Source organism: Aquarana catesbeiana, linkage group LG01, assembly GCF_042186555.1.
Source record: "Aquarana catesbeiana isolate 2022-GZ linkage group LG01, ASM4218655v1, whole genome shotgun sequence".
Classification (NCBI taxonomy): domain Eukaryota; kingdom Metazoa; phylum Chordata; class Amphibia; order Anura; family Ranidae; genus Aquarana; species Aquarana catesbeiana.
Window position 1 is genome coordinate 158,185,779 of NC_133324.1, and position 17,626 is coordinate 158,203,404.

Consider the following 17,626-nt stretch of genomic DNA (forward strand, 5'->3'; position numbering starts at 1 on the left):
GAATATGGTACACGGTGTTCTTCATAACATTATAGGATTTTTTAAACAGAAAACTGTGGGCCAAATTTACAATAATGGAGCCTTTATTTGCCATAAGCTCTGTCCTAACTCCCTCCTCACAAATTAGCCCCAAAATGTATGTATGTATATATTTATATAATTTCTATAGTATAATAACATTGTGTAGATAAAGTAGTTTGAGGCTTTTTTGATGATGGGACACTCCTACACCAAGACCTACTAAAACTATTACTAAAGGAGATGGACCACAATAGTGTATGTTTTCTACGTGTTATTATTTTTATTATCTTCATAGGAGAAATAGTGTGGCTAAAATTGAATTGTGTATAGGTGTCTCCCAAATCCTACAAAAGATTGTACTAGTATTGTATTAGTGATGTTATTATTTATATATTGTCTTCTACATGTAAGAGATAGGAGGTATATTATTTCACCCACAATGTGGGTGAAAGCATGTCTCCAAGCCTAAGAAGTAAATATATGGGCATATAGGGAGAGGCTACTACTGGGTCCATGAGTTTGGTGTGCTCAAATATGACTGCTACTTTCCTTTATTTACCAAATGTGCTCTCTCGCCACAGTTTGTATCATCGTCTTTTTATATCTGTTATTTGAGCCTATAGCAGATAAACAATGGTGACATTTTCCAGATATTACTAAAGACTAAGTCCTCAATGGCTATATGGGCTAGGCTAAAATGTTTTTATTATATATTAGGAGGCCTAGTTTAGGCTTTGCACCAGAGTCCTGTGTCTATTGGATGCTCTCAGTTCCATAAAAGCTCAAATGCTGAGGTGGATGGGGGCTGAGACTACATTTTTATAGTGTAAGTTTACCTTAAGCAAGATTTTCCCCAAATCTCTCTATGAAATTCCATATCTTCTGAATTGTACATACCAGTGTGCCTCCTATTTTAAATGTAAGTGCAGATCCTCCCACTACACATGCAACTCTTGGGGGGGGGGGGGGGCTCTCAACAAAACTTCTGGCCCCTTGATTTTCCCCTATCCTGCCTATGCTCAGGGCCATTAAAACTGCACATGAGAAGGAAAGAGCACACTGCACATGGACAAAGTTTGAATGGCACGGAATGGCTGCTACTGTACTTGGCTGGAACAGGAGGTAAATAACATGCCATTCACATGCACAGTTTTTGTGGCCCAGTTCCCCTAGGATGCACAACTATAATGCCCAGCCCGTCCTGCAAATGGTAGAATGGAGGGGGGGGATATAAAGGCCAACACTTTTTGTGGAGTGACCCCCCAACAGTTGCATGTGCAATGGGAGGAGCACTGATATTTATTATCTTGAGGGAATGAAATTGCATAAGGGTTTCTAGAAAAATCTTGCTGAAGACTTGCACTTTAAAGTTGGGCTGGGCAAAATAAGAAATGCTACAAATAATGAAAAATAAAGTGTGCTCCTGACTTCATGTTTGAGATGATAACACAGTGCCTCTGATGCACTGAAAATCCAAAACAGTGCTGTTAACCTTGCCTATATCTCCTCTGCTGGACTAGAGAACACATGTTCCTTATGCAATTTAGATGAGCATATGAAGAGTTGTTCTGCAGAATAGCAGAGGATAACTGGGTAGGACTGACAACACCGCATAGTATTTCAGTGCAGTACAATCTGCGTTGTGAGCTCACTATTAGTTTGGAGCTCACTGGATTTCTGGTATATTCTGTACTTGCAGTATTTTTAACCTCCTTGGCGGTATGATTATTTCAGATTTTTGCGTCTCAAAGCAGTACAATTATTTTGCATAGAAATTTGGCGTTTTATATTGTAGGTCTGTAATTCTTAGCAATAGCACACTTAGATCTGTCCACCAAGAGTCTAGTAGATATCCCGGGTATGATGTAGTTTGAAACACAAAATCATAAATTATAATATAATAAATAAATATAAATAATTTAAAAAAAATAATATAATAATCATAAAATAAATTTCCCCACGATTCACTATCGCTCAATTCTGCAAGTGCTCTAATTTACTATCGCTGTTTTCAAGCTGGTCTAAAGCCACTTTTGACGTAAAGGGATACTTTTTGGTTGCTATAGACTATCTCAAGTTTCCAGGCAGAAAGAACAGTATATTTCATATAAAACTGCATGCAGGGCATGGGCCAAAGCACTGGGGACAAAAGGGAAGTGAAATGATTTCCTACAGTACTGTAATCTGTTGGATTACAGTATTGTATGTGTTATGATTTTTAAATTTTTTTGAATTTGCCGCCAGGATCTGCCCCTGTGCGTCGCGGCGCTCGCAGGGAACGAAGCCTGGCACAGAGAGGCTTCGGGCAGAGGACAGAGCCTGCAGACACCGCGGGGGGGACATCGCAGGATCCTGGGGACAAGGTAAGTAACCTGCACCAGGATCCTGAGATGTAATCCCGAGTGTGGCTCGGGGTTACTGCTAATGGTGCTGAAATTTAACCCTAAACCACACTCGGGAATACCGTCAGGGAGGCTACAGAGACAACATATATGGATATGTAAAAGCATTGCACATATGTACTAAATATGTGGGGTTTTTTTGCCCAGACATACACTTTAATACTAAGGGGTCAGAGGTAAAAAACATATTTTTCGGCGTATAACATGCACATGCATATAACACGCACCCTAATTTTTAGAGGGATGTTTCAGGAAAATAACTAAAATTTTAAATAATGGACTTTGAAACAAAATAAGGGTCAGTGTCCATCTGCAGCCTCATCATTGCCCATTAATGAAGCCTGATCAGTGCTCATCTGCAGCCTTGCCATTGCTCATCATTGTAGTCTGATCAATGCCTATTTGCAGTCTCAGCAGTGCCCATCTACAGTCTTGCCATTGTCCTTCATTGCAGCCTGCTCAGTACCCATCTGCAGCCTCACTAGTGCCTGTTATTGTAGCCATGCAGATGTAGCCAGAGCCAGATCTCCTTTGTACTTGGCTCAGCTCGGCACTCGGCTCGCAATCCGGGACATGTGACATGCTAGGAGCCGTCCAGGAGGCGGGACTGGGCATGACTGCGCGCCAAGCTGAGCCATGATGAGCCGAGTACACAGGAGATCGGGCTCTGTGTAATCTGGCGGCGCTCTTCCCCTTCAAGGCAGCACTATGTCGGCGTGTAACATGCACCCACGATTTTCCCCCTATTTTCAGGGGGGAAAAGTGTGTGTTATGAGCCAATAAATACGGTAATTTTTTTTTTTTTTTTTTAGTTGGAGGGTAAATCTTTTAAAGTGACCTATTTTCCACATTTAAATGGTATATTTCCTATAGAAATAGAAGTAGTAGATAGTCTTTACTCTAAATTTAGCCAAGACTCTGAACTCCTAGATTTCTGCCACATGATTATATCACCAATTTAAACTTTTGAACATGAATCATACAGAGCTCTCTGTTATATAGAGAAGGCCTGAACAAAGACAACATTACAATCTCTGGAACTGTACTGTAGACATATATGGGTCTTAAATAGACGTATTGTTCTGACATGTTGTTAGGCAGACAGTATTCACTTTACCATGAACTTGTCTGCTCATCTGCCTCTTTATGATCTCCCTTCATAGTGCACTGTAAACAAGTCTAGTATTAAATAAAACACAAAGACTGCTCTTTATGATCTGTCATTGGCTTAATCACATCATTTTACATCTGTAATCACCAAACATGAGAAGAGAAATCACACAGTCAATTTTCCTGTATGAATATTCATCCAAGTCAGTGTGGCACTTGTTGCAAATTTGTATTGATAAAACAGAAATTTGGGGAGCAGTATAGAACTTACTGAGCACTCCACCAAATCAATGACTACAAGATGGATAAAGCCAATCAATAGGAAATGGAATCCGATGTGATTTGTATCACTGTAGTTGTCTTTTCTTCTTTAATATCAGTGCTGCTTTTAATTTAATTGTAGACAGATTTATGATATAGTTTTTTTTATAAAGTTAGATCCCAGCCAGGCAAAACAGACAAACTGTCAGTAAACAGAATCTATATGTAAATGACCCACATTGTGTATCTCAGGATGCCTACAATGTTTTTTTGTTTCTGTCCTGTAAATAGTAGGGATACTGCTTCTGTACTGTGTCCCCTACAATCTTCTTCCTTTACTTGAGTCTGTACAGATTTCTGCTAAATACCTGTTTTAGAAAATGCGGTATCTGCATGTTCATAGAACACTGGTTGCACAATAGGTTTAATACACAGGCACCACTGCATTAAACACAGCAATCAATTTATCTTAAGCATGTTCTTATTGTATTGCCCTTCTGTGGAAGTCTGAAACTCTAAAATGCACATATATGCATTGTTTTGCCTGCCAAAATCTTTTATTCTGTTCAATCTCTCTAAAGATTCACTTGTCCCCCTGACTGGTTGGATAGCCAAGGAAGTGACATATCTATTGGCTTCTGCAGCATTGTAGCTCTTACTTCACCTGCCTAATTGTACAACTATGAAAGAGAATAGTGTGCAGGTCCTACCTCTACTTTCTCCTTACTGTAAGATGCCCAAAATGCTCTGTTCTAGATCCCAGTGCCTAAAATCATGTTATATTTGTGGCAACCCTTGCCTACACCATAATGGTTGACTTCTCGTTTAGTCTAGGGGAGCAGCACTGTGAACCCTACATTGGTCTTGATGATGTCAGGACCTTAGACTGATGGAGTATGGGGGAGAAGACGCTGCAGGGATCTGTCTAATAGCACGGGGGAGTGGAGGATCTGGTAAGTAGATATTCTTTTTTCTGTTCCCCAGACCGAAACTGGCAATTAAATTTAAGTTTCCCAGATATAAGCTTAAAAGGTTTATGCCACCTTTTACAAAAAAGTAATAACTGCCCCCCCATGATTTAAGAAAAAATGCATTTATTAAAGCTTACGTTTATTTTTTTCTTAATCAGCACAAGGGACAGTACTTTTATTGAATGGGAAATGTCCCTTGTGCAGGTGGCTGCCCTGTTTGGTGAAATGCTCCTTCTTCTGCCCCCCCCCCCTTACCTCTGCAGCTGTGATATTTCATTGCTGTGGGGGTAACATAAGCTGTTGGGCCTGCCTGTCCTCCCTTTTTGCCCCAGGCTCCATTCACAGAAGCTGTACTATAACTTCTTACAGTGGAAAGCACTCTATCAATGGAGGACAGGTGGAAGAATGAAAGGTTACCCACCTCCATTCATAGAATTCTTTTCGGTGGGAAAAACACTAGCATGGCTCTTATGAATGGAGATGGGGGGCAGAAAGGCTAGCCATAGTCAGCAAATTTGACACTGCTTGTGAGGGGTACAGTGAATCATTTTAACCCCCAGAGCACCAGAAGATTACAGCGGCAGGTTATTGGGGAGTGGAGAGCAATGAGCATTTCAGTGGACAGAACAGCCACCAGCACAAAGGATACTTCTCATTTAATGTGAGTTCCATTGTTCCAGTTCAATTCCATTGTTCCAGTGCTTGTGCTGATTTAAAAGAAAATTACTAAATGTAAACTTTAATTTTTGCTTTGGAGCCTGCAGAGAACTGCAACAATGATCAGTGGATTGCGGGTGCAATACACAGGCTTCTGCAGACTATTACTCCAGCTGCAGGTACATACTGTTGGTTACAAGGCTGGAGGAAGTATGGCAGTGGCAAATGGGACTTCTAGTCTCTCTAGTCACAGATTACAGAAGCCTATTGGGAAAAGAAATTATATAACCATTAAAGTGATTGTAAACCTTTTTAAAAAAAAAAACAAAAAAACAGCGTGGTGAGCTACAAACAGAACTTTTTTACCAGAATACAGAAAATGCACCACGGTAAAAAAAACTTCTACCTTTACAACCACTTTAAAGTGGCTCAAGGTTTTTTTTACCTTTGTGTATTCTATGCATGAAGGCAGAAAACCTTCTCTGTGCAACAGTCCCCCTAGCCCTCACAATACTTACCTGAGCCCCATCTCAATGCAGCAATGTGTACGAGAGCCTCGGCTCTCCAGGGACTTTCCCTTCTCATTGGTTGAGACAGCCTGTCAATCACATCCAGTAAGCCAATATGGAGAGAGAGGGGACAGGGCCAAACCGTGTGTGAATGGACACGCAGAGCAGCAGTTTGGGAATGAGCCTGCTCGAGTGCCCCCATTGCAAGCTGCTTGCTCTGCGTACACTCGGCAGGGAGAGGCTCACAGTGCAGGTGAGGGACCTGAGAATAAAATGATTGGAGCTGATCTGTGACAAACTACTGCACAGTGCATGTGAGCATAACATATTTGTTATTTTTTTTTTTTTTTTTAAGAAAGCATTTAATATCACTTTAAGGCTGGCCATACATTAAAAATTAAAATGATCCCCCCCATCTACACAAGCAAGGTGGATGGAGGAATCCTCCTTGCTGTGTTATTGTATTCTGACTGCAGGGACCCACCCACTGTCAGAATACACTGATCAGCTCTGCAACCAATAAGCTGCAGCCTTGATCAAACAAAAATTTTCCAACAAGCGATTTGGACATAGATGGATTTCAATTTGGCTGGACCCTGCTGAACCTGTCTAATTTTGATCCATCTATAGACAGCTTAAGACAGAAAGGGGCGATCAAGGTGGGGATGCTGTGGACTATGATCATTGCTTAGCAAGCCCGATCCCAATACAAACCTGGCTATGTTGGAGCTGTAGATGTCATCTGTATTAAAAATAAAGTTTTTTTGAACATCAACACTCACTATTTGTTATCACAACACTGGGTAATGATCAAAGATACCCATGTGGTGTCCGTAAAAATTGCAGACTCACCAGTATATGGTGCAGTCTCCGTGCCTAAATACAATAACTGCAAAAAGAAGGATTACAGAGGAAAGGATCCCACTGAGAAGAGACACAGGCGGACCAAGCTGCTTAATAAAGGAATACATTTATTACAAAAATGTATTTAATACAAAAAAATGCCAAGGCCAGGTACCCATCACCAACACCAAGATCGTGTTAACATGATCTTGGTGTTGGTGAGGGGTACCTGGTCTTGGCATTTTTTGTATTAAATACATTTTTGTAATACATTTATTCCCTTATTAAGCAGTTTGGTCTGCCTGTGTCATCTGTATTAAGCCCACAGTATATATAGTTTTCCAAAATGTAAATGAGCAGAGTACAATACTGATACTGCTATGTAGTTTACAATTGTACAGTTGTAGTACTGCACAAAAATATACAGGGAATATTTACTCCAGGAAATTTTTCTATTTAGCCCAGTATAATCTGTCAATTATCATCTTTTCCTATTTTGTTATACAGTAAAGGGAGTTTGAAGAGGACACTGTTGGCCAAGCTTTCTAAACAGTCTAAGAAAAATATTAATACATATCAATAAATAAAATTATATAATAATAAATAAAATTCATAAAAAATAAATAAATACAATTAAACTGATATAAGAATCAGAGAAAATGTTGGGGAGAGGTAGAAATCCATACAGAATGATCTTGAAAAATCTCTAACATCAAAACCCATCCAATAATTACTCATAAGATCCAACTGCTGTACACTTTAAAAAAAGGTAATTGAATATTGTCTACAAGAATATAATAAAATACAGCAGAGATATAACAGTTTAATGAGAGAAGACATTAAATATTATTATCTGACACTTGTGGGTGAGTGTCTAAGGTGAAAGCAGCACTGGTATAGAACATTTACAGGCTGTGTTTGATTTTTTTTTTTTTGAGTGGTCACTTCTGTGACTTATAAGTAAAGTTAGCAGCAAAACTCAAGGGCTTCAAGGGCTTATTGGAGCCAAAAAACACTAAAGTTAAAGCAATAGTCAGCCACCTATTTTTCTGCATTGTTAATCTGTTGGATGGACAATGCTATGGTATGACTGAATACTAAATAGATAATATGTTGTTTGCCAACAGCACGTTCTTACTAATAATATGGATGTATTGTGTCTGGTGAGTGGAGGGGGCTTGTCTGGCATACCAGAGTAGCACCCTCTATGTGTACCAAAAGCAGCAGACACAGCCCAGATTATTATTAAGATTACTCACATGTTCATTCCATTATAATCATCTCTGAATTTAACATAAAGCTGTATATGTTGCATGTGGTTTTCATTTAAATTAGCTTAATTTTTAAATCCAGTGGACCATAACTTAAAACAAGTCAAATTTGTTTCCAGCCATTAGCAAAAGTAAAGCAGGTTTGCAATTATCAGAAATCTTTGATTTACCTGCACTGGTGCCTGCACCGCTTGTGAGGTCCCCACCCATCAGACCACCTATGAATTAAAGAAAGAAGGAGCGAAGTCAGCATTGCTATGATAGACCACAGACACCACATCTTAACTCACTTCCATAAACCGTTTAGGACCATTAGAAGAATTTGTACTATGAACATATTTTTTTTCTGTTTCATGATAGCAATAAAAATAACCTTGAGGTCTAGAAAAATACCACGGGCAAACTTTTTATGAACATTTTCTCAACTAAATACTTTTGGTAGAACCGATTAGGAATTAAAGGTAAATTCAGTCAAAATGAAAATAGCTGAGTTGCTTGAATTTGGTCTACATTCATCTTGTGTACCTGGTTGTAGATTCTGACATCTTTAATTTACATAAGATGGAAGCAATGCTGATCAGTACATTTTCTAGTTCAAGCACCATCTTTTTACTGAACATGTGCAGCTGTGCCCATATACACTGGGACTAGAACTTTATCCCAATCAATGCATAGAAACTTGATCATTTGGCAGTAATTTTGTTTACATTTTTATTGGCATCTGTGTAAAAATGTTAACACTAAGTTTGAGGTGTGGTGTACAAGTGTAAGGTCAAAGTATCAGGAGAAAAAAACCAAAAACAAAAAAAAAAACAGCTGGACCAGGTCCAGTATATGGACAGCTGGATAAGCTTATATCTGCTACATCCATGGATCAGTAATGATCCCCATCTTGTGTTCACTCAACTTTAAGCTGGCCTGTAGAATTTCCTTCAAACATTCAGATGAGAAAGTAAAAACTGCTCGTCTGACCAGTAAGGCTCCATGCACACTGGGCTTAAAAAACATCTGTTCTTTAGGAAGTAAAAAACGCTCATATAGAGCATTTTTTGTGCAAAGTTTAGACAAGTTTAGGAGAGTTTTACTGCCACTTACTGCCAGTGAGCTCCAATCAGAAACGCGAATGAGAAGGGTTGTTTTCCTGTCTCTAAACATTGATCTCAAAATATGCCTGTAAACGTCCTAATGTGCATGGACACATAGGATAACATTGAGTTGCTTCTACAGGCAGAACACAAAACTCCTGTAGAAGCAACGTTTTTTACGCCAGTGTGCATGGAGCCTAAACGGTGCCTTCATGGACTCAACTAATTTTTGTTCAATTACCATGTCAATGTCTCGATTTTTGTAGAACAAACATTCTACTTCCAGCTTAACTTTGACAAGTGCATGTGATTAGACTAGTTATGATTTTTCAGCTGGGAGCAAATGCAACAATTAGACATTAATTAATTCCCATAAGATTCACCAAAATCTTTCCATCATTGTCAATTTTTTTGTTTGATCTGGTCAAAACTAATTGTCACATTGTCCCATTTAACTCTTAATCATAAGAACATTTTTAAAATTACAAATTTCGAATGAAATTCTACAGATATAAGACTATAATTAGTTAAAACATGTCTGAGAGGTTCCACTGCACAGAATCATTTTCCATGAAACAAGCTAATTTTACTGTACTGGATTGTATGAAACCCCAAGTATAGTAAATGTAACAATTCTTAGATTGTGGTAGTTAAGGGACTGGTTCTACTTGTTATCTGGAGTTTATCTTTAATTGGTTGGAATTCAGAGGCTAAATTCCTCTTGTTAAAGAAATGATTAGGTGTATATAAAATGCTCAATGCAGTAAAGTATGCCAGAATATAAATAGCTATATACACATGTCTGATATTTTGAAAGGTAAGTCAATATAACAATATATACGGACATGGGTGCAGTCAGAAGTACAGACACAATTCGACTACTCTAAGATTAAATGCTGTACAGAGCACTGCAACTGTATGAACATTCAAATTCTGTTAGGCATATACATTTGAATCAATTAGGAGGAAGGAGCAGTTAGAAGCTCTTGATGACGCTTAGCACAAGGAAGTTGTCTACTCTACTTAAGAGATCAGTCTTCATTTGCCAATAGGTATCTGGCTCTACCATAGACATAAGATTATCACCTATTCAAGCAACTGTTATCTAGTGTTTATAGATGGTTTAAATTATTAAGTGGTTTATGTAAGAGACCAAAAACTGCTTTTGCATATATTTATGTAAAGGTATTAGAAGCTTGCCTTAAAGTGACTCTGTCATATATATATATATATATATATATATATATATATATATATATATATAAAAAATAAATTAAAGACTTACTTTCTGCTGCCCATGCCACTGACCTCTGCTGAAGCGAAGATAAACAGCCAGCTTTAAAATCTTCAGATTACGACACTTCCAGGGTGTGTTAGATTCTTGGCCCCATGCTGTGCCCAGTGGTTCAATCTGTTCATCACAACTGTATCCTGTAGTTACATATGGACTACTAAGCACAGCAGAGGATCTGGGAATCTGACACTTCCAGAAGTGAATATTCCCCAGCCGGTGGTTTCTCTTCACTATGCAAAGTTCTTCTTTGCAAGGAGACTTTTATTATAGAAACATTTCTTTGCAACAGAGTCACTTTAACTGATGATTAACATAATACCTTTATGGGTTCTAATCAGTAGCTTAAAGGCCATTCAGATGTTTATACTGATAGCAGGGGGTCTTATATAGGCTTCTGTTTAGCCTAAAATGACTGTTTACGTATAACAGATAGAACAGTAGGTTGTAGTTGTTGTTTAGGCTCTGCTCTCCCCATAGTGCTTATGGCACTTTTGTTTGGGGCTGAGAAGGTCCCACTCGAAAAGTAATGAAACTCAAAAATCTTTTCCTTACCTGTGTTACCTGCACTGGGTGGCCGATGTGTCAAGCCTGGAGACATGCTGTTTCTTTGCAAGGACTGATGGGACAATGGCAATAGATTATGATTACCCAGTGAACCAGCTTGATTGCTGTATGCCAAGCTGTTATGATTGCTCACCGGAATGGAAACCGGCATCTCAAAATTGGGAGGTGGAACGGCCTGTGTATGGAAGAAAAGAGACAGTAAATGATACTGTACTGATCTATATGATTCATTATTCACTTTTAGAAGATAGGATGACTATATACATAAGAAACACACAATAGAACCGTGCAAGGTCCATATTTCTCATAAATACAGGGACACTGTGCAGTGGTTTTGCACAGAGCAGCCCAGATCCTCCTGTTTTCGGGTCCCTCTTTGGCGTTCCTGACCCCTCCCTCCTGCAGAGCGCCCCCCACAGCAAGCAGCTATGGGGGCACCCGAGCCGAGCTGCTGCTCTGTGTGTCCATTCAGACATGAAGCCGTGGCTCGGCCCCGCTCCCTCTCTCTCCTCACTGGCTCACTGACTTTGATTGACAGCGGCGGGAGCCAATGGCGCCTGCTGCTTTATCCCAGCCAATCAGTTAAAGCCGCTGCACTTGTACAACATCGCTAGATCGAGATAGGGCTCAGGTAAGTATTAGGTACATATTAGAGGGGCTGAGAGGGCTGCTGCATATAATGCATCAAAATGAAAAACATTCTGCCTTTAGAACCACTTTAAGTGTCCAGTGTTCTCTAGGGGCTGGTTTACACTAGGAAGCATGTTCTGGTGTGATTCACATGCAGTTCAATGTGGTGCGATTTGAGCTCATTCATTTTGAATGGGCTTAGATCACACTCCACCGAATGCATGCACTACTTTTGAAACTCACTGCAACTTCTACTTCTGTACCATGTGATCCGGTGCAGGCAAATGCACTGCACTTGCGACTTACGTTAGGGGTGTCATTAAGTTACCATTGAGACCCGTTGTGGAGCGCAACTGCAGTGCATTTTTAACATGGTGCAAGAAACGTGCACATAATGCGGGTTTCACGCACTGCTTTCTGGTGTGAACGAGGTCTAGGGGTGTGCTCTAGGTATAATCTAGGTGTACACTAGGATCCACATACTGTGCCTGTGTGACCCCCCAAGTCCTGTTGTTTGACTAGTGTCTGCTTACTGTGCCCTGGCCCACTTGAAAGAGGTAGTCTTGGGCACAGTTCAATTAAACTCCAGCACAGTATGTGTATGTGTGATCCTTAATAGTGCCCAGCACAAAACTGTTGTGGGTCACTAAGCACTTACAGAGCTCAGAAGCAGGGATCACTGTGATATGGCGGGGAAAGGTGAAGGCACTAACAAACTCAGACCTAGCACAATGTGATCACAGACCAGTGGGGGGGTGTGGGGTACAAGGCATGCAACCATACCTAGTGTAGAGTACACCCTAAAGCCATTATTTTTCATCTCCCATACTACCAATATTCTATGAAATTTGCTACCCTGAATATTGATTCACTAAAAAGGAAAGTAAAATTATTTTTTACTTAGCCTAAAGAATGAGGTAAAGTTGTGCTGATTTAAATCATGTAATCATACACAAACAAAAATCAATTATTTTTTTTCTTTGCACATACAGGCAGTCTCCGGATTACATACAAGTTCTGTAGTTTGTTCTTAAGTTGAATTTGTATGCAATTTGGAACATATGTATTTTTTAAGTGTAACTCCAGACAAAAAAATCATTTTTAAGTTTTTTGGAAAGCATAGGGAAGGGTTAACACCCCTGTAACATTTGTTTTGCTGTCTGTGTCCCTGTTCAGAAGACTTCACCTCACTTTCTATCCCTGTGACAATTGGATTTTGAATATTTTGGGTTGTTGTGGAAACAAGTATTGGTGATAAAGCTTCAGTGCAGACACCTTTTTCCCATGATAACTCTTACAGAAGTGAAATTCCTTTCCTAGGGGTAGATTTCCTCTCACTTCCTGTTGTCTCCCTCCATTTGTATGAGTCGGATGTAAGTTGGATGTCGGGGACTGCCTGTATTTGGTATTCTTGCAAAGTGAATTTTCACTTTGTTTCACCTCATTCACTAAGATAAGTGAAAATTCATTCTGCAAAGTGAAAACTCATATTAAAACTAAAAAGCTCCACTCCTACAGTAAATGAAGGTCACTCATTGTTTCCTAATATTTATTGTTCATGCGTGTGCATTTTTTACACAGGCATAAAATGTATTTTCACACCAAATGTTCCTGAAGTATCTAATTATAGTCTCTTGCCCTATATCTGACCCTCTATATTGCTATTTATTATTTTTTTCTAATCTTACTTGACCATTCTTCCTCCTGCTAGTACGATCCCCTTTTATACACATCTGGCCCTAGCTGCGCTTTATTTTGGTCATCGAACAGAATACAACCAGGTGACTGATTTGCTTAGCATTTATATAAATGTATTATGTTTTATAATTAGACGTAGCTGATCCTTTCTATAAATATGCACTTGGTCTTCGTATATCACTTCCCCCATTTCCGTTAGACTGTAAGAACTTCGGGGCAGGGCTCTCCCACCTTTTGTTCCATTGTCTCATTATGTGATTTCTCTATGCATGTTTATATTGTGATTTCTCCAAGCCGTAAAGCGCTGCATAATATGTTTTCACTATGTAAGTAAAGTGGCCTTATGTTCTGTCTTCATAAAATATCCTTGTTTATTAATATAGCCGAGGTGAACCTTGTGTGTCAGAGTCCGAAAATAAAACTGCCCATGCAACTCAAAAAGTTCAATTAGTTTCTCAATTTTCTTATCTGCACTAGAAACCTGAAAAAAAGGTTTTTATTTGTTTTTTTTTTCTGAATGAACTAGCTGGAATACATGATGACACAGATGCAATTCGTCATACAGTGTGGCCGCAATGACCCACACACATTTCTCTAGTAATTAGCTGAGCCTCTTTAATCTCAAGCATGTTTAGTAAAGAGCTCTAATAATGTTCTCCTCCAAAGTAAAAATGCACATCTAATTATTATCAGATGTTTTTGGACCACAAAATTTCATGTCCTTAGGCTTTTTCTGCGGAATCCTGAGCGACCCTTTTCATGAAGTGCCATAGCCAGCTTTTTCTGCTGGCGCAGGCTGTGTTTTCTTATGGATGGAGAAGTCAGGTTCTTTTTTGTACTGGTGGTTACAGATATAACCCATGTTTCATATCCACAGTTCAGCTCATTCAATGGATCTTTCTTTCTGCATGAGCAAAGGCTTACCGTTGTGCATTTTAACTGCTGGCCTGTGTTTTCTTACCACCCCTAGTTTGTGGTCAGGTGGGCAAGACAAACCAAAAATGGATCTAGTGTGCCATGTGTTTAGAGCGTCTGTGAGGCTGTCATTTTGATGGTGCCATCCTTCCTGTATAAAATGGCAGTGTCCAGCCTCCAGACCAGGGCACCCTATACTTTGAAACCACAAGAACCACAGGCTGAATTGCTCTTTTGTGGAGCACAAGGTCAGCAATTGACTCTGGGCTCCATTTGTTTTATTTCAGGTTTTCATTGCAGAGGTTTTCAAGTCCATATATTTTGTTTTAAAATGCAGCTCTGACATATTAAACTATTTATTTGACTGCTTCTCTTTCAAATAGGAAGAGTACAGCAAATAAATTCTTGATAAGACAGTCCCATTGCTTCTTGCTGTGATAATGAGTTCATACAAATGTACAGCAATGTTTACTGTACTCTGGGCTGGCTGCCCATCCCGGCCTGCTCTGGTGCAAACGAAATTCCTTCTATATTTATGAACTGACTTCTCTAATCAATATTTGCATAGGACAAGTGAATGTGTCTAAGTCTTGTGGATTTCACATAACCCAGTGAAATGCCCGCTTATCCACCTACTAGTAATCCTTTCCTCCTGTCTGTCTCAGTGCCAACAGCTGCTATAGCTATGATCATCAGGAGATTTTAGAAGGCATTCGTGTCCCTGCTCTCAGATTGCATCTCTGCTACATAAGCATCTAAAAGAGCTTGTGTGAAAACATACTGTAACTATCTAGTCACCCAAGAATGTGAGGACACCTTAACAGGACAGCCTGGATGGGAAAGCACCATGCTGTGTACATTAACTGAGCTCTCATCCTCATCAGTGCCCATATGGGTGACCCGTTCCCTTAAATGTAAAGAATGCTTCATAAGAAAGACAAATTATATATATATATATATATATATATATATATATATATATAGAGTTATAATAGAGTTATTTATTATTATAAGTTCTAATATAACATATTAGAATTAAAAAAATATAATAATATTATAAACATTGTATAATTATAATATAATTACAATATATGGTTATAATAGCTGGCATGATGGGTTTCTGATAATGTGACCACTGTAACAGTCCGTTCCATCCTCCCACCTTAAGATAAGTTAAAGGGCCATACAGAGGTAATGGGAAGAGGTTAACTGTATGCAAAAATGCATTATTTTGCTACATACTGATCCTTCAATGAGGTAGCTGCATTCATTTTCTTCTTTTTAGGCTTTTTTTAGGCTTTTTTTTTTTTTTACCTTAAAGTGGTTCTAAAGGCAGAAGTTTTTTTTTTTTTTTATAAAAAGCAATAGGATTAAAAAAACCTTCTATGTGCAGCAGCCCCCCCAGCTCCCCTAATACTTATCTGAACCCCAGCGATGTTTCGCGAGAGTCTCGGCTGTCCGGGACTCTCCCTCCTCAGTAGCTGAGACAGCAGTGGTGCGCGATTGGTTCCCGCTGCTTTAAATCAAGGTCAGTGAGCCAATGAGCAGAGAGAGGGGGCAGGACTGAGCCATGAATAGACACACAGAGCAGTGGCTCCACTCAGGTACCCCCATAGCAAGCTGCTTGCTGTGGGGGCATTCGGCAGGTGGGAGGGGCCAGGAGCATCCATGAGGGAACCAAGAAGAGGAAGTTCTGGGCTGCTCTGTGCAAAACCACAAGACGTTAATATCACTTCAATTTTGACCTAGTAACCCTACCATTAACAGACTTTCTCACCTAGCGTGACTATACTCACTATGATCTCTATGGAGTAACAGAAGATAGGTGTGAAAGCTGATAACATTGTTTGATATTAGTTCTATGTGCAAGACATTGCAAGTGTATGGGATTTCTTGTAGGATCAACAGGTATGTTTCTGCACTTGCAGAAAGTGTGTTTAACATTTAAAGGAAAACAAATGCAGCCACCACACCTAAGGACTGGTGAGCTGCAATATATTATATGTGGACTATTGGTTTACATATTCTTTAATTCCCATGTGTAAGAACTTCCCCTTTATACTAACCAGCTAAAAAAACTACAGTCATGAAGCAATAGGACCTTCTACTGTAGGTGGGATACTTGTATACTGTCAGTCATCAGGAGGATATAGCAGAGGAAAGAGGCAGATATACATTATTTCATGGTATGTCCTAGACTGCATATTATAAACTCTTTTAATGCCAGGCAGGTAGGTGAATATGCTGATCCATTGCATTTGCACTATAAAAGAATCCTCTAGTCAAAACAATATCTTGCTTTTCCTGTTAGAGTTCTGCTTTAATTCGGTGCTACACAGGTTAAGACAACTCTGCGGTAAACAGAATGAACAAAGAACAGAAAAAGCCCACAGCACACATTTACATATATATGTCATCCCACTCTAGTAAAATAATCAATCACTCCGTGATTTAATATGCATGTAAACATGCATCATATTATACATTACATTAAAAACAAAAGAGAGAAAAGCTCATGCAAAGTTATTTCTCTTAAACGACTGGCAAGGCATGTGAATTTCTTCAGGGTTTGGATATTAAATTTAGCTCTACTTTACAAGCATGGAAATGAACACAGACTACTTAAGAAAAGCAAAGCTTATGACTACTTTAGTATCACCCCAGCACACCAGCGTGATTGTGCCCTAGTAACAAGATTTCATGCATTCATATTACCTGCCATTTCATATTAGGATTACAGTTTTAGGTATTTACAGGTTACATTCTAGCGCAAATAGAACAACGTGTATACCAAAGATAGATATTGACTGTTTTTGGTTGACTAAGACAATTTCCTTTACCCAGATGGTTCTACTTATGCATTAAAAGCCTGCATCCACAAAAATAAGGTGCTTTAAAGTCTAACATTGCCAATACATGGGCCAGTATTCTCACCTAAAGGGATTGATCTGAGAACCATTTGTTATTTTTGGGCACAAGTGCCCAAAACAAGCAAAGGAAGTGATCCTCACTCATCCCGTTTGCTGGTTCTTTATGATGGCTGAGCTTGGGAGTCATCATTCTAGGTGAGATTTTAAAAGTACATATAGATATATAAAGTAAGTTGAACCAAAATCTAATCCAGACAATTGTGGCTAGATGGGTAGTCTATTGCATGTCTTTGGGTGCTACAGGAAGGATCTTACAGGAAGAATCGGTTGGTCAGACTGGAAGTTGCTGGCTGTCTCTGTTTTGTTAAGATTAAAGCAATATTAAACCCAAATGGAAACATTTATTATATTGCAGCTTGCCTATTCTTAGATGTGGTGGCTGCATTTGTTTTCTTTTTTTTAGGCCAGTAAGTCTGCTGCTGTAGGTATAGCAGTTAAAGGGATAAGACAAACCATTTACCACTG

The 17,626-nt window shown here is 39.2% G+C and overlaps 1 protein-coding gene across 16 annotated transcripts in view; it reads right to left on the reverse strand.

Moving 5' to 3' along the window:
- Positions 1–17,626, reverse strand: part of MEF2C (myocyte enhancer factor 2C) — a 363,817-nt gene that overhangs the window by 36,189 nt on the left and 310,002 nt on the right. For all 16 annotated transcript variants that reach the window (XM_073624480.1, XM_073624478.1, XM_073624490.1 and 13 more), the window contains 2 exons: positions 10,977–11,163; positions 8,216–8,263 (listed from right to left, as the gene is read on the reverse strand). In XM_073624480.1, the coding sequence (XP_073480581.1) occupies positions 8,216–8,263; positions 10,977–11,163 (235 nt within the window). The remainder of the gene's footprint in view (positions 1–8,215; positions 8,264–10,976; positions 11,164–17,626) is intronic.